The 19,348-nt window shown below is 34.2% G+C and overlaps 1 protein-coding gene across 1 annotated transcript; it reads right to left on the minus strand.

Moving 5' to 3' along the window:
• Positions 1 to 14,149: 14,149 nt before the first annotated feature.
• On the minus strand, positions 14,150 to 16,674 carry LOC127121138 (uncharacterized). The gene is made up of 3 exons (XM_051051725.1): positions 16,451 to 16,674; positions 15,187 to 15,259; positions 14,150 to 14,603 (listed from the first exon to the last, which is right to left on the minus strand). The coding sequence occupies exons 1-3, from the start codon at positions 16,582 to 16,584 to the stop codon at positions 14,442 to 14,444; spliced, it is 369 nt and encodes a 122-aa protein (XP_050907682.1). The 5' UTR covers positions 16,585 to 16,674; the 3' UTR covers positions 14,150 to 14,441.
• Positions 16,675 to 19,348: the final 2,674 nt, after the last annotated feature.

A 19,348-nucleotide genomic window follows, 5' to 3' on the forward strand; every position in this document is an offset into this window, starting at 1 on the left:
ATCTCGTGATCTACACTACGTTCCTTTTTTCATCCTTATTCGCAAAGAGATGTTTGATAATGATTAAGTACTTTTGGTTTCATATGGGAAAAAGGGTTTGATGTTGGATCAAGCGTTTACAAAATGGTTCGGAAAATGGTTTGAAATGGTTTTTGAAAATGGTTTGAATTGGTGATAAAAATGGTCGAAGGATGAACGAGAAGCGAGATTTGTAACACAAATGTGCAAATTGTAAGGCGAAGGATGCGGATTCAAGCGTAGTGACGCAAACTCTAGCACGCGGCGTAATTCAACGCCGCAAATAAAATCTAATTGAATATGTACAAATCATTCAACAAGATAAAAGGATCCAAGAGCATACAAAATATTTACATCACACATCCATCATAAATGAATCGAAAAATTAAAGCGAAATGAAACGTGCATAGATTAAAATCATGACGCAAGAACGCAAATTTATATCGCATACGGGAAGACTTGCAAAACTATCAAAAATAGGATTAAAATTCGATTAAAATGTAACTACCAAAAGTAGGACCGCCAACCGAATAGAAATTCAAATTGTTATCGCACTAGGTTGTTGTTGCTTTGTTGTGGAGTCGTTGAGCTGCGAGTTATTGTAAATGGTGTTAGCAATGTTGCATAACCATGCATGAGGGAGGAGCTGCAAGTTGTGGTTGTTGGTTTTTTGAAGGAGTGGAGGAAGTAAGGTGATGGCTTACACAAACAGTGGCAAACGAATAGGGTGGTTAGAGGTGTTGTTGTTGCGTAGTACAGGATCATCAAAATCTTGGTGTGTTGAGTGATTCCCGGAGGACGAATGGTGGAGAAGGAATGAATGTGTGTCATGGTAAGGGTATTATGAGATGGTGATAATGGTGACGAGATGACGTTTTGAAAGGGTGATATCGGCATGAAGGATAAGAAGTAGGGTAAAGCAGTAGGTTGAGGGAGGAAAACAAAGGCAAGTTGGGTGGATGAATCGCCGCGCGAAGGACAAAATATAGAGAGATTATCCGGTTCTTTGGGTGAGGAGAAGAAAAAGAAGAGGAAATAAAATAATGTAAACAACGTTTTCTCTCGGTTTCCTCAAAGAGATAGTCAGCACCCTCCTTTGATCTTTTCCAAACAATGTTCCGCGTATAATTTCCTAATGGGTCTCTCCTTTCACAACTACTCAGTATCATTAAGTATATATTATGACTTATTAGGATTTTTTTTTAACTAATACCAACAATACCCTTCTTGACCAAATTAAGATATTAAAAAGATTTTTAGAAACCAAATAAAATAAATGTCACACATTTTTTTATAAAGCAAATAAAATTAAATTGAATCTACAATTAACTGTATTTATTTTTTCTAAACATTTGACAAAAAATAAAAATTAAAGAGATAAAAATAGTAATAACCGAGCGGAAAATGATAGAAAAAAATAAAATGAATGCATTAACTTAACATGATCTTTGCGAAAAAAATTCTGAAAAACAAACAGAAAATTATCAAATTTTGAAGTAAAAATATCAAATTGAAAAGATTCAAACGAAATCGGAAAAAAAAATGAACACACCAGATTAAATTACGTGAATCATAGATTAATAAAACTAAGAATTGCAAGTTCGATCACGAAAAAATTTTGCCCGTTAATTTTACGTATATTTGAGAAATGATTCAAGTGGTCTATCTTTACAATTAAAAAATTAATTTAATCGACAGTTTAAACATTATACGGGATGAAATGCATGTTGTAACACCCTTCTAAAATACCCCAATTATTTAATTAAATATCAAAATATAACATCAGAGTAATTATGCCCATTAAGGGTGTCACACAATCTTCCACATTTTTCAACAATGTAACGGTCATGCTCTTTTATTAATTTCAAACTTAAACAATTGCATAAAACACAGCGGATATAATTTCATCAATCATGTAAAACATTACATGGACAATGGTTCTCAACCAACAATAAAACATTCGAAACAAGTTAAGACAATCCATCCCGATGTTACATCTATCAGAGCACGACCCACTACGGAGACTACACTAGACTCCAATAATTAGCTTCTACTCAATTCATTTCTCGTTACCTGAAAAATAGTTGTAAGGGTGAGTTCCTCAATCAATATAATGAGTATTATAAAATATCATGTTATGTTAAGTGATTCAACACACTTCATCACCCTAATCAAAACACACATCCAGGAACAGCATATTAATTCAATATCATACTCAATAACCACACAACAATACCAACACAAATACACGTGTAATATTGGAATACATCCATTCATATTACACGCCATACATATATTATGCAATGAGACTCCATGCATGCGGTACCGACTATTTGTGAACATATAGTTCAACCTCACCGTCCAAATCCAGGCACGGCTACCAAGCTCACTAGTCCCACTCATTTGAGACATAGTGACTCACTCACTAATTCCTCACCATGGGAATTAGCTACCACCCCAAATGGGCCATGCTATGCATGCTAATCACCTAGCATGCAAACATCAACAACAATCAAAATGATTTACTCACTAATCCCTCACCATGGGAATTAGCTACCACCCCAATTGGGCCACAATATGCATGCTAATCACCTAGCAATGCAACAACAACAACAACTCAAGAATAGACATATGCTCACACTCTAAGCCATAAAGCGGTCTATTCACAAATGCATACATAACTAATACATTCACAGCATCATCAACACATTTTATCACAAGGCATATCATATCATACCTCATCATCAAACACAGTATTAGCACACTCTACTAATACCTATACTACTCAAAACAACGGGAATTAATCCCCACTACGTCATACATCAGCTAAGTTACAGCACTCAGCCTAAACAACTAAAAACTGCACCACAACTGTTCAGAAAAACCACAAGTCTGCCCATACGCGTATCGCCTATGCCCATACGCGTATGGCGCATTTCCTCGCCCATCCCATACGCGTATCGCCCACGCCCATACGCGTATGCTACGCGTACCACATCCTCATACGCGTACCAACAGAGACGAATCTACGATCAAAATATCATCTTTTTCACTCATACGCGTAAGGCCTCATCCATACGCGTACCAGCCATCTCATACGCGTATTGCCTAGTGCCATACGCGTATGACCAGAACCAGAATTTCCAGATCTGCAATGGCTTTTGCTCTGCTACGAGATCTCTACAATCCCAACCTTCTACAGTCCAATTTTCATACATGTTCGTTCGTTTTATCAATTACAGATCATACACGTTCATCTTCCCAAATCGCTAACCTTATTATCTCTAATTCCTACGAGTTTCTTCCATTTTAATCCCAATTTCGTTCATCCCAAAAGTTCACAAATTCATCATACAATCAGGCAAATCAATGGTTTCTCACTACCCATCACATATTATCCCATAATACCCATTAATCGATGATAAACCCCCCTTACCTGAGTAAATCCGGCAATCTCTGAGCTCCAAGCTTTTCCTTCCTTCAACCTTCGTCCTCTGGCTCTTTGCCCTTTTTCCCTTTTCCGTCTCCTTTTCCTTTTCACGTGAAAATAACCTTTTTACCAAAAATGAGATTTTTTCTAAATTCCAACTTATATATATTTTCCAAATTATATTATTATTCCAATAATAATAATAATTCAATAATTCCAAAAATAATAATAATAATAATAATCCAATTATCTAATTAAATTAATAAATCTATTATTAACTTAATTTAAATAATGATCATATTATTATCGGGGTGTTACAACTCTCCCCCACTAAAAGAGTTTTCGTCCTCGAAAACATACCTCAAGTGAACAACTCCGGGTAAGACTCCTTCATCTTACTCTCCAGTTCCCAAGTCACATTGCCACCTGCTGGTCCTCCCCAAGCTACCTTCACCAAGGCAATCTCTTTACCCCGCAACTGCTTCAACTCTCGATCCTCAATCCTCATAGGTGATGTTTCAACAGTCAGGTTATCTCTCACCTGTACATCATCTATTTGGACTACATGCGACGGATCATGAATGTACCTCCTCAACTGAGACACATGAAAAACCTCATGCAAATTCGCAAGCGACGGCGGTAAAGCGATACGATAGGCTACCTCCCCTATCCTCTCCAAAATCTGATAAGGACCAATAAAACGAGGTGTCAACTTTTTCGACTTCAAAGCTCGACCAACACCAGTTATCGGAGTAACGCGAAGAAACACATGATCTCCCTCTTGGAACTCAAGTGACTTCCTCCTCTTGTCATGATAACTCTTCTAACGACTCTGAGCAATTCTCATCTTCTCCTGAATCATCTTAATCTTTTCCGTAGTTTGTTGAACAATCTCTGGTCCAACCACAGCACTCTCACCGGATTCATACCAACATAAAGGTGTCCGACATCTCCTACCATACAAAGCTTCAAACGGTGCCATACCAATGCTCGAATGAAAACTATTGTTGTAGGTAAACTCAATCAAAGGCAAATAACCATCCCAAGCACCTCCTTTTTCCAAAACACAAGCCCTCAACAGATCCTCTAGTGATTGAATCGTCCTCTCAGTCTGACCATCAGTCTGCGGATGATATGCAGAACTCAATCTCAGCTTAGTTCCCAAAGCCCTCTGCAAACCTTCCCAGAACTTCGATGTAAATCTAGGATCTCTGTCCGAAACAATACTAGACGGAATACCATGCAAACTTACAATCTTCTCAATATATAACTCGGCTAATCTCTCTAACGGATAATCCATTCTGATCGGAATGAAATGAGCCGATTTTGTCAACCTGTCAACAATCACCCAAATGGCTTCAAAATTCTTATTTGTCCTCGGCAAACCAGAAACAAAATCCATACTGATACTATCCCACTTCCACTCTGGAATAGCCAACGGTTGCATTAGCCCAGACGGCTTCTGATGCTCAATCTTTGACTTCTGACAAGTCAAACAAGAATAAACAAAACTCGCAATTTCTCTTTTCATTCCCGGCCACCAAAATAACTTTTTCAAATCATGATACATTTTCGTGGCTCCAGGATGAATGCTCAAGCCACTACGATGTCCTTCCTCCAGAATACTCTTCTTAAGTTCGGTAACATCCGGAATACACACCCGATTACCAAATTTCAAAACACCATTCTCATCAACTCTGAACTCACCACCTTGGCCTTGATTCACTAAAGTTAACTTATCAACCAAAAGCATATCGGATTTCTGACCCTCTCTAATCTCATTCAAAATATTACTCGTTAACTTCAACATTCCCAATTTAACACTATTGTGAGTACTCTCACACACCAAACTCAAATCCCTAAACTGCTCAATTAAATCCAATTCTTTAACCATTAACATAGACATATGCAATGACTTCCGGCTCAATGCATCAGCCACTACATTTGCTTTACCCGGATGGTAATTCAAACCAAAATCATAATCCTTCAGAAATTCTAACCATCTCCTCTGTCTCATATTCAACTCTTTCTGATCAAACAAATACTTTAAACTTTTATGGTCACTGAAAACTTCAAATCTTGAACCATACAAGTAATGCCTCCATAACTTCAGAACAAATACCACAGCTGCCAACTCTAAATCGTGCGTCGGATAGTTCCTCTCATGAACTCTCAGTTGTCTCGAAGCATAAGCTATAACCTGCTTGTTCTGCATCAACACACCACCCAAACCCAACAATGAAGCATCACAGAAAACCTCAAATAAATCCAACGGACTCGGTAATATCAGAATAGGAGCAGTAGTCAACCTTCTCTTTAACTCTTGGAAACCTCCTTTACATTTTGAATCCCAAACAAACGCTTGCCCCTTTCTAGTCAACATCGTCAACGGTAACGCCAACTTAGAAAATCCCTCAATGAACTTCCTATAATAACCTGCAAGTCCAAGAAAACTCCTTATCTCAGAAACTGACTTCGGAGCTTCCCACTTAGATACCGCTTCTATCTTAGAAGGATCAACAGCAACACCACCTCTTGAAATCACATGACCAAGAAAACTAACCTCTTCTAACCAAAATTCACATTTAGAGAGTTTAGCAAATAACTTCTTTTCTCGTAGAACTTCTAAAACCACTCTCAAATGCTCAGCATGCTCTTCTTCAGATTTCGAATACACCAAAATGTCATCAATAAACACCACAACAAACTGGTCTAGGTACGGATGGAAAATTCTATTCATATACTCCATGAATACTCCAGGCGCATTAGTCACACCAAAAGGCATTACAGAATACTCATAATGTCCATACCTTGTTCTGAAAGCAGTCTTCTGAATATCCTCAGTTTTCACACGTATCTGATGATATCCCGATCTCAAATCTATCTTGCTGAACACACTCGCACCAACCAATTGATCCATCAAATCATCAATCCTCGGCAAAGGATACCGATTCTTGATCGTCACTTTATTCAGTTGCCTGTAGTCCACACACAACCTCATAGTACCTTCTTTCTTCTTAACCAATAACACTGGTGCACCCCACGGTGACACACTCGGACGAATAAATTTCTTATCCAACAGATCTTCCAACTGACTCTTCAATTCAGTTAACTCAACAGCAGACATACGGTACGGAGCCATCGATATCGGTCTAGTACCAGGTACCAAATCAATCGAGAACTCAACTTCACGCTCTGGCGGCAATTCATTCACCTCTTCCGGAAACACATCAGGAAAATCACACACCACCGCTAGGTCACCAATCACCAGTTTATCTTTAGCTTCCATAGTCGCTAACAGCATAAACAACTCTGCCCCATCTACTACTGCCTCATTCACCTGCCTTGCAGATAGAAATAAATTCTTTCCTTCCTCAATCTCAGGAAAAATCACAGTCTTATCAAAACAGTTGATATAGACTCGGTTAAACACCAACCAATTCATACCCAAGATAACATCAACCTGTACTAGTGGAAGACACACAAGGTCCATCCCAAAGTCTCTACCAAAAATACTCAAAGGACAATTCAAACAAACTGAAGTAGTAGTCACTGAACCCTTTGCAGGAGTATCAATCACCATACTACCATGCATCTCAGATATCTCTAACTTAAGTTTCACAACACAATCCAAAGATATAAAGGAATGAGTAGCACCTGTGTCAATAATAGCTACAAGGGGAAAGCCATTAATATAACACGTACCTCGGATCAAACGATCATCTGCAGAAGTCTCAGAACCTGATAAAGCAAAGACCTTGCCTCCTGACTGATTCTCTTTCTTCGGCTTAGGACACTGTGGACTGATATGACCCAACTCTCCACAGTTGAAACAAGTCACAGTCTTCAACCGGCAGTCTGCAGCCAAGTGACCACCTTTTCCACACTTGAAACATTTCTTCTCATTACTGGTACACTCATGGATACGATGTCCAGCCTGACCACATCTGTAACACTTAGCAGGAGCACTAGAGTCTCCCCCACTAGGCCTCTTCATCCCACTCTGTCTCTGAAAACCTTTGCCAGCTGCATACGGTTTTCCACGATCATTCTGACTCTTGCCTTTCCTATCAACCCTTTGCTGATAACTCTCTGCCCTGGCTTTGGAATCCTGCTCAAAAATCCTGCAACAGTCAACCAAGTCAGAAAACACTCTGATCCGCTGATATCCAATAGCCTGTTTGATCTCGGGACGCAGCCCGTTCTCAAACTTCACACACTTCGAAAATTCTCCAGCAGCCTCACTATAGGGAGTGTAATACTTCGACAGCTCTGTGAACTTAGCAGCATATTCTGTAACAGACTTGTTACCCTGCTTCAATTCCAAGAACTCTATCTCTTTCTTCCCTCTAACATCCTCTGGAAAATACTTCCTCAGGAATCTCTCTCTGAACACAGCCCAAGTGATTTCAGCATTCCCAGCAGTTTCCAACTCAGTGCGGGTAGCAACCCACCAATCATCAGCTTCTTCTGACAGCATATGCGTACCGAACCTGACCTTCTGGTTATCGGCACACTCGGTCACTCGGAAGATCCTCTCAATCTCCTTCAACCACTTCTGAGCACCATCTGGATCGTATGCTCCCTTGAACATTGGAGGATTGTTCTTCTGGAACTCACTCAGTTGACGAGCAGCTCCCATTCCCACAACATTCGGATTTCCTCCAAGTACTCCAGCTAGCATACCCAGAGCCTCAGCAATCGCAGCATCATCTCTACCTCTCCCAGCCATCCCTATTCTGAAAACCCAACAAACTAAAACAATAAGTACTGATAGGGTTACACAACACCTATCCCGTACAGGGGAAACAGAATAATTACGACTCGACTCGACCGACTATGCTCTGATACCACTAATGTAACACCCTTCTAAAATACCCCAATTATTTAATTAAATATCAAAATATAACATCAGAGTAATTATGCCCATTAAGGGTGTCACACAATCTTCCACATTTTTCAACAATGTAACGGTCATGCTCTTTTATTAATTTCAAACTTAAACAATTGCATAAAACACAGCGGATATAATTTCATCAATCATGTAAAACATTACATGGACAATGGTTCTCAACCAACAATAAAACATTCGAAACAAGTTAAGACAATCCATCCCGATGTTACATCTATCAGAGCACGACCCACTACGGAGACTACACTAGACTCCAATAATTAGCTTCTACTCAATTCATTTCTCGTTACCTGAAAAATAGTTGTAAGGGTGAGTTCCTCAATCAATATAATGAGTATTATAAAATATCATGTTATGTTAAGTGATTCAACACACTTCATCACCCTAATCAAAACACACATCCAGGAACAGCATATTAATTCAATATCATACTCAATAACCACACAACAATACCAACACAAATACACGTGTAATATTGGAATACATCCATTCATATTACACGCCATACATATATTATGCAATGAGACTCCATGCATGCGGTACCGACTATTTGTGAACATATAGTTCAACCTCACCGTCCAAATCCAGGCACGGCTACCAAGCTCACTAGTCCCACTCATTTGAGACATAGTGACTCACTCACTAATTCCTCACCATGGGAATTAGCTACCACCCCAAATGGGCCATGCTATGCATGCTAATCACCTAGCATGCAAACATCAACAACAATCAAAATGATTTACTCACTAATCCCTCACCATGGGAATTAGCTACCACCCCAATTGGGCCACAATATGCATGCTAATCACCTAGCAATGCAACAACAACAACAACTCAAGAATAGACATATGCTCACACTCTAAGCCATAAAGCGGTCTATTCACAAATGCATACATAACTAATACATTCACAGCATCATCAACACATTTTATCACAAGGCATATCATATCATACCTCATCATCAAACACAGTATTAGCACACTCTACTAATACCTATACTACTCAAAACAACGGGAATTAATCCCCACTACGTCATACATCAGCTAAGTTACAGCACTCAGCCTAAACAACTAAAAACTGCACCACAACTGTTCAGAAAAACCACAAGTCTGCCCATACGCGTATCGCCTATGCCCATACGCGTATGGCGCATTTCCTCGCCCATCCCATACGCGTATCGCCCACGCCCATACGCGTATGCTACGCGTACCACATCCTCATACGCGTACCAACAGAGACGAATCTACGATCAAAATATCATCTTTTTCACTCATACGCGTAAGGCCTCATCCATACGCGTACCAGCCATCTCATACGCGTATTGCCTAGTGCCATACGCGTATGACCAGAACCAGAATTTCCAGATCTGCAATGGCTTTTGCTCTGCTACGAGATCTCTACAATCCCAACCTTCTACAGTCCAATTTTCATACATGTTCGTTCGTTTTATCAATTACAGATCATACACGTTCATCTTCCCAAATCGCTAACCTTATTATCTCTAATTCCTACGAGTTTCTTCCATTTTAATCCCAATTTCGTTCATCCCAAAAGTTCACAAATTCATCATACAATCAGGCAAATCAATGGTTTCTCACTACCCATCACATATTATCCCATAATACCCATTAATCGATGATAAACCCCCCTTACCTGAGTAAATCCGGCAATCTCTGAGCTCCAAGCTTTTCCTTCCTTCAACCTTCGTCCTCTGGCTCTTTGCCCTTTTTCCCTTTTCCGTCTCCTTTTCCTTTTCACGTGAAAATAACCTTTTTACCAAAAATGGGATTTTTTCTAAATTCCAACTTATACATATTTTCCAAATTATATTATTATTCCAATAATAATAATAATTCAATAATTCCAAAAATAATAATAATAATAATAATCCAATTATCTAATTAAATTAATAAATCTATTATTAACTTAATTTAAATAATGATCATATTATTATCGGGGTGTTACACATGTTATGTTATGCGGTTGATATAAATATCATAATAAATATATAAATTTATTGATCACATGCCAAAATTAAATTAATGTAGGACCATTGGTTTCATTTCCTTCATCTTTAATATAATCCTACCCAAATTTCATAAGGCTTTTCATCATATAAATACTCTAAACATAGAAATCAATTCAGGGAAAAAATAATTTAAGAATTAGCGATTATTTAACAACTTTTATTTTTTGATAATTGCTTAGCAGCCTGACAATTTGAATACAAATAATTATATTTAAAAAATGTGATTTTTTTCAATGAAAAATATATTATTAAAATTAAGAAAATTATAAAATCCTCAAGATAAAATATGTATATATCTTTGGAAAGATAAATATTAAAATCATATGGATGATGAATTAAAACACCGCCTTGGATTTTCAGAATTAACAGCAATGTCATGATACATGAAAACAATGATAGTTTCATCTTTAATTTTCATAACCATTAGATCCAGCAATAAATGCTCATTTTGTGAACTCACCATATACTACTAACACTCTCATAGTTACACGCATCCATATTAAGGCTATCAATGCAAACCAATATTTATTATTCTCATTCATTTTCTGAAAGAATTATTATTTGTGAGAACAAATTAAGAGCTATACATAAACAATGTTTCAATGTGAAGGTTTACAAGAATTCTACGTTATATATAATAAATAAATCTTGCTAAATATATAATAAACACTTGTTTCAAAATTACACCTTCCCTCTCTCTTTCTATTATAAGAAACAAAATTATTTTAATTCAATGAATATTTAACATATTATGACATTTAGTCTTACACATTCTTTTGTCATAAAATGAACAAAATATGAATTTAATAATAAATAACACATTTTAATATAGAGGAAATTTAATTATTTTATTAAAATAAAGAAAAATTTAAAAACATCCATGCAATACAATATTTTAATATTTAAGAATAAAAATGTTCCATATGGCTTTCAATTTTGACTTATCTAATAATTTTAAATTTTATTTTATATATTGTTTAAAGGATACAAAAAGAAAAACAATATTAAGTATATATCTATTTCATAAAAAGAAAACTAAATGGACCAAAATTTTGAAATGGAGAGCGAGTACATTTTTTATGATCAAGTTATATATGTGATAAAAAATGATATTTAAGTCACAATAATTTTTTTAATAAGCAAATAAATTGAAAAGAAACACAAACAACGCTCTCGAAATGAATTATACCTCAATAAAAAGAAGCACAAACAGTACTCAAAATGAATTATATCTCAATGAAATTTGAGATATTCTTCCGGATTTCTCATCAGTTATAAAATTACAAAACCCTTCTACTCTATAATCCTAGACAATCCAATTTTAAGACAAAAATTTAATATTATAACAAGTTTCTTCTTGTTTGTTCCCACATTGTTGAAAGTTATATTGTTTTTCCATAACCATAAGCCCTAACACGTCGCCAACCATATCAACAACTTTTTACTTTTATAAGCTTTGCCCCTCATACGCGAATAGAATTTGTCGACATGATTCTGAATTGAATTCACTATTATAAATTCCAACTCCAACCAATCGCAAACAACTTCCCACACCCTAACGACAAAGGAACAAGCAAACTGAATATGGAATAAATCTTCCTCCAACTCAAAACAAGCAACACACATAAGTTCAGCTATTGAGAACCCCCCACCCACCCCATTAGCTAACTCCTTTTTAGAGAGAAGTCGGTTAATCAACATACGCCAACCATAAATTTGAATCTTAGACGGAACTTTGGTGCTCCATAATCTTTTAAACTGTAGTCAAATCTCATAACATCTCCTAGTCTCTAATTTCTCCTTCAATAGTCCCTTATAACAAAAATTCACTGAAAACTTACCCGAACTGTCACCAATCCAACCGAAACTATCCTCCACGTCCTTAAGAATACCCTGATGCAATACTTCTTGTTGTATACATTGGATCTGCATCGCCAACTGCTGAACTAAAATAGGAAAAAAGGACCAATTCCAACACCACACTTCATTGATCCAACTACCCATATCACCAACAATAGCTACTTTGAGTTCTGTCTTTGTGAACACTTCCGAAAATTTAATCTAGAAAGGTTGATCTCCACACCATCTATTCCACAAAACAAGATTCTTTTGCCATTTCCAAGCTTACATAGGATGTTGCTACCAAACCATTCCACAGGATAGCTAGCTTTTGCAACCAAACCATTTAAATCTATACACCAAATGGAGGATGGTCTAAAAGACTTAGTTGAATTTTGAGTAAAACTTGCCTTCCCCATTTCACCATACCTAAAAACCACCACATCCCTCCAAATCACATTCTTGTCATGAATAAATCTCCATTTCCTTTTATCTAATATAGCACAATTAACCAAAGAAATATCTTTCACACCCAATCCTTCTTCCTTATTAGATTTACAAACCGCTCTCCAATTAGCCCAGTTAATCCCTTTTTTATCTTTTACCCCATGCCATAAGAATCTAGCTTGAATCGAACAAATCGTCTTCAAAACAACTTTGGGAGCTTTAAAGAAGGACAACATATAAATATGAATGTTGTTAAGAGTAGAATTCAAAAAAGTTATCCCTCCACCAATAGAAAGAAGCTTACCTTTCCATCTAGATAATTTTTCCTTCAAATAATCGATAACACATTTCCACGACGAAACACTTCTAAGATAAGAACCAACCATAAATCCAAGGAACTTGAAAGGAATTTTGTTTGAACAACAACTCAGAAAATCCTCCTCTGCTTCCAAGAACGAATCCACAGTGTTTAAACTGTAAATTTTGCTTTTACCAAAATTCACTTTCAGACCCAAACCCAATCCATAATCCCTGAAAATAGCCTTCAACACCCAAAAAATTCTGCCAATTGCATTCCCCAACAGAATCGTATCATTCGCAAATTGAAGGATGTTGTATTCACTTTGATCCCCACAATTGAAACCCTTAAAAAATCCAGAACTCTTCGCCAAGACCTGTCAATCCTTCGTCAACTTTAGGAGATAACGGATCTCCTTGTCACATTCCCTTCGAACATCCTCCGTAGGACTACCATTGACCAACACCGAATAAGACGTTTCAGAAATACAAGCTTTCATCCATAATTTCCAACGAGAACCAAAACCATGTTTGTTGAACATGTATCTAAGGAAATTCCAAGAAACACAGTTGCACGCTTTCTCGAAATCCACTTTCAGAATTATACACTCCTTGTATCTTGTAGCTGTTAGATGAGATTTTTGACGCCAAGGTTGGATTAGATATGATGGGCAAAATATATTGTTTGTTTCGACTTCGACAGGAAGAAGGCATTGTTGTCGAAAAGGAGGATCTTGTCGAAGAGGGTTTTGTGTAATAGGGAAACACTGGTTTTCAAACTTAGAAGTATTTCTGGGTTTAGACTGCAATTTCGACAGAAGCAATATTGACGTTGCTTTCGATAAAAGATTTTGAATTTGAATAAGGATGATAACTGTCTTTTGTCCTTATCCATTTATCTGAGAAAGACGTGTGTAAAGCTACGGAGAAGTGAGGACATGCAAGCAAAACGTATTGTTTTCTGGAGGAAAGACTGTTGATAGCGATTATGTTCGACTTAGTATAAATATGGGTCTTAGTGTGTAGGATTTCCGGGTGTTCAATCATTGTACATATACTCATAAATTACTCCAAGTATCTAAGTATATCTGAGAAATGAGATTATTGAGAATGTTCGTGTGAATCACCGTCTTTTCATTTTAATTGAAATTGTTCACACTTTATCCATTATTTCTACTTACTACAATTTACTTTAAAGTTCTTTTATTGCAATTCTTTTACATATTTTGTATTCTACTTTTTAAAAACTTCAAAACAACATTCTCAAATCATGAGCATTATCGAAATGTTCATCAAATTACAAAAGAAATATTTAACAAAAACACATATCCTAGGATTCACTATAAACCATTTTTTGAAGGTCATTTTCAAGATAAACAGTAGCGTAGTCAATCAATTCATTTAGTACCACCACACCATCGAAAATTTGCCTACCAGGAATGAAAGTTGTTTGGCTGTACGAAATTACTCTATCCACCACTTGCTTCAATCTCCCCCACCAATATCTTAGAAAGGATCTTATACACACTAGAAACTAGACAAATAGGGCTGTATTCTTCCAAAGATTTGGGACGTCTCCATTCTTGAAAAAAGAGCAATAAAAGAAACCAACACCACTCTAGGAAGTTTACCTAAAATATAAAATTCGTTAAGAGAATTTATCATATTCATTTTTAAGAATTAAGAATCTTTTTTTTATAAATTTAGAAGAAAATCCTTTTATTATGAAAAATCATTTTTGTAAATAAGAAATTTTTAAATAGTAGAAATTGTCAACAAAAAAAAAAACATCACATTTTTATCAATTTTGTTAATTATTGGTGAGTTTCCAAATATCATGTAATATAATATTACTTTAAAAATTGTGAATACAATATTATCTAGAAAGCATATTTAAAAGTAGTACTTATATGAGAAATGAAAATAATATTTATTATAAAATAAATTCCAATTGTTGAAAGAACTTTATTTTAACATTTGATTGTGAAGCTTCAAATAAAGACAAATATACATATAGAGTATTGAGTGTAAAGTTCAATATCATCATACATATAGTAATACACGATTCCCTGGAAATTTGACATATTAAGTATAAACAGACGGTGTGTTGATATTGATGTTAGGATTTTCCATTTTCTTTTTGTTATTAAGCATAAATATGATCAAATTTACTTCTATTATTGATTAAGCAAGATAATGAATCTGGAGCCAAACCTCTGGCCTCTCTGCAATTCTGTTTTCTGTTCCACGATGATAATGAATATCACTCTGAATCAGCAACATCATGCTTATGAAAGAAAGTACAATAATGCAAACAAATTAGCTAAGATGTATGCATTAGGGTGCAGAAGAGTTTCTATTTTACATTACACATTCATACATATTGCTTTTTGCATGGTTTCTATGTTTGGTTGGTGACTCACACATTCAAAAATGGATACAATAGGTGTGGTCATCATTGCATGATATAAATAAAAAAACATTTCCACATCACCCTTTTTTACAACTTCAAAAACTCTACAATTTCAATTTATTGTACGATTAAATTATTAGACCTTCTCTGCTATTGATTAAAAAAAGTAAATTTAATTTTACATTTAAAAAATTATAATTTTAAAAAAAAAATTTACTCGATAATAGTAAAAATTATTTTTAAAAATATAACAATAAAAATAAATAAAGCAAAGATACAACAAAGGGGTATTGGACCAAAACCTTTGATTAACGAATTTTTTTTCTTAAAGCTTTTACATTCGAACTCATACTCTATATTTTGATATACTAATATTCTAGTATTATATGACTAAAATATACAATATTTTGTTTAAGAAATTGTCTTCATGCAAATTATTAACTTAATTTCACTAACACACTTTATTAATAATTTGACTATATCTTTAAGTTAAATATAATTATATTAATAATAACTAAATTTATTTTTAGTTCTAGATTAACTTACTAACTTAAGCATTTATTCTAATTTTTAATAATTATATTTCAAATAATATATATATATATATATATATATATATATATATATATATATATATATATATAAGTTTCACACTTATATATAATCATATTAAATATATACACTTATTCTAAATATATATACACTTATAAAGATTTATTTTAATTAAACATATATATTTTCTAAAAAATATATACTTTTTAAATATATATACTTATTTTAAAAAACAAAATATACATATATATTACTAAAAGGTTTTCATTCAATTTTTTTTAACAATATTATAACAATTTAGTGAACATTAAAAATAAAGAAAATTAATCATGATATTACTACTAGTTAAGTATGATGATAGCTATAAAAAAATTTATAATATAACTATAAACATAAGTAAGTTACTACATTCAATAAGTAAGCAAGGTAGAAAAATTAAATGAAAATGTCAAGAAATAAATCTTCAACTCTAAGAGTTTGGCAAACTATAATGAAATGGAATAAAATTCATACCTAAGTTTAAGTTTCCAATGTGTGAAAATGATGGAGATGAGAAATAATTGTGAAGGGTATTGTGTATGGTGTGTTTGGCCGAGAGAGAGGAATGTATGCAAAGAGAACAAATTAATTTTCTCATGATCATGCATTTGAATGCTAAGCCCTTTAACATGGGCTCTTGGATTGAATAGTTGTATGTGACAAGGATGATCCTTAGCCTTTGGATCTCTCACTCACAAGCTAAGTTATTATGACTAAATGAGAAAATATCAAGATATTTGTAACTTTATGTTACATTAAGTTGTCCAATCCCGCGCTTTCGGATGATGTGTAATTTGCTTACAATCAACTTTTATGGAAATAGAAAAACTATCCCATAACCTTTTAATTAAAACCAAACATAATTTTAAATAAATTTTTATTCCAAATAAATATTTTTTTCTTAGCTTCGAAAAATAAATTGAAATTAAATTCTCATTATTTACTATATATAAAACTTCTATTCTAATTTTGACGATAATATGAGTCCGTGAAAGACAAGTATATTTTACTCGTTAACTCAAAATTTAGTAGAAAATAGATTAAAATGATACAATATTATAATAGAATAAGAACTAAAATATACTAGTCTTACAATGAGAGCATGTGTCCCTTTTCAAGATCATCATGCCCTAACTAGAGATAAATATGTGATCTTCTATTATCAACTTCGTCTAAAATACTAAGTTCTCTATGTTGGAAAAATAACTAATAAATAAATATTAGTATACGTGGAAGCACATCCATAAAAGAAGAAAAAAAATCAAAAATTCAAAAACAAAACCCACAGATTTATTATTCAACTTCTAATATATTTAAAATAAAATTACAAACTCTTTCTCAATTTTTAAGGAAAAAATTGCAAACCTTCCAAACTGCAAGTTTTGATCGGAAAAATTGCAAACAATCACTCAATTATAATTTTTGAATGAAAACATTGTAAATCCTCTCTCAATTACAATTTTTGGACCGAAAAATTGCAAACCCTTTCTCAACTATAATTTTCGGACGAACAATTGCAAACCCTCTTAACAAACTATTTTTGAACGGAAAAATAGAAAACCCTCTCAACAAATAATTTTTGAACGGAAAAATAGAAAACTCTCTCTAAACACACAACTATCCAAATCCCCATACACCCAATAGACTATATTTTGTTGTTCTATAGAAAATTAAAACTAACTATCTCTATTTATATTAGTACTTCAATTAAATTTTCTTTTTACTATCCGTTGTGGGACTTTGATGAATATACTATTTGACCTAACACGCTACTTATCTTGTAAAACAACTCCTTGGTTAGGGGTTTCATGAAAATATATTTCAATTGATCATGTGTGTCCACAAATGTAACTTCAACATCTCCTTTAAGAATATTATCTCGTAGAAAATGATGTCATATGTCTATGTGTTTAGTTTGAGAATGCATGACTGAATTCTTTGTTATGTTGATAACACTTGTATTATCACACCTAATGGGAATGCATCATAAATCCAAGTCATAGTCACGGAGTTGTTGCTTTAGCCATACAATTCAAGCACAACAACTTCCAACCTCAATGTATTGTGCTTCTATCGTGCTAAAAGTAACATAAGCCTATTTTTTACATGACTATGAAACTAAAACATTACCAAGAATGTGGCATGTACCACATGTTCTTTTTCTATCTATTTTATAACCTGCATAATCCAAGTCAAAATAACTAACTAAATCACATATACTACCTTTCAAATATCATAGACCGACATCTGGTGTTCCCTATAAGTACTTCATGACCCTTTTTAGACAAACACAATATATAACACATAGATAAACACTGATGTCACAATGACTAGCAGTAAAATAAGGTAAAGAATCAATCATACCTCGATACTTTGTTATATCAATATGATGTCATCAACATATATTCTCCTTGAATCATCTTTGAATTTTGTTACATAAGGCTTTATTTGTTGATCCGTATATGATGTCATCAACATATATTTGAACAAGTAAGGTGTGATATGTGATATTCTTAAGGAACAATTTTGTATCCATCTTTCCCTTATTTAAATCTCTTTCACATATAAAGTTTCTAAGTCTATCATAGTAAGCTCTTTGTGCTTATTTTAAGCCATATAGAGCATTCCTCAACTTATACACATGTTAAGGATTCTTGAAGTCTTCAAAGTTAGGAGATTGATTGATATAGACTTCTTCATTGGTGTATCCATTCAAGAATACACTGTTGACGTTCATTTGCTATAACTGAAAATTCAAAGGAACAAGAATATGCAAGAAATAATCGAATAACTTTTGACCTTGCAACTTGAGTGAATATTTCATCAAAATTGATTCCTTTTTCTTGATTGTAGTCTTGAGCCACCAATCTTTTCTTGTTTCAAACAATTATTCCATTCTGATCAAGCTTATTTTTGAACACCCAATTTTTGCCAATGATGTGTTTACCATTAGGTCTAGGAACAAGTTACAAACTTGTTTTATTTCAAATTGGTTTAATTATTCTTGCATGAAAAGTATTCATTGGTCATCCTCTAAAGCTTCATTAATCTTTGATGGTTCTATTTTCAAAACAAATACCATGTTCTAGCAAGCGTCCTTGAGATTGAGATGAGTAGATATTCCTTTTATAATATAACTAATAATATTGTTGATTGGGTGATCACGTGAATTGTCCATTCTTGAGGAAGATCATTTTGATTCTTCTCTTGTTGAATAACTTCATCTTGATGTCTGGATTGTTCAACATAATCATCATTTATGTTGATATCAATTGGTACTTCGACTAAATCATCATTATCATCATCACAAACAACATTTTATCCTCCTTAGAGGGGTTAGATTCATCAAAATAAACATGCATAGATTCTTTA

Source organism: Lathyrus oleraceus, chromosome 2 (assembly GCF_024323335.1).
Source record: "Lathyrus oleraceus cultivar Zhongwan6 chromosome 2, CAAS_Psat_ZW6_1.0, whole genome shotgun sequence".
Lineage (NCBI taxonomy): Eukaryota > Viridiplantae > Streptophyta > Magnoliopsida > Fabales > Fabaceae > Lathyrus > Lathyrus oleraceus.

Excerpts from the sequence above, each read along its gene's own strand:
- LOC127121138 (XM_051051725.1), bottom strand. The coding sequence starts at position 16,584 with ATGCATGATCATGAGAAAATTAATTTGTTCTCTTTGCATACATTCCTC. Across the intron at positions 15,260-16,450 it reads CATTGGAAACTTAAACTTAG|CATGATGTTGCTGATTCAGA; the intron begins GTATGAATTTTA and ends TTCTTTCATAAG. Across the intron at positions 14,604-15,186 it reads GAATTGCAGAGAGGCCAGAG|GTAAACTTCCTAGAGTGGTG; the intron begins GTTTGGCTCCAG and ends TTTATATTTTAG.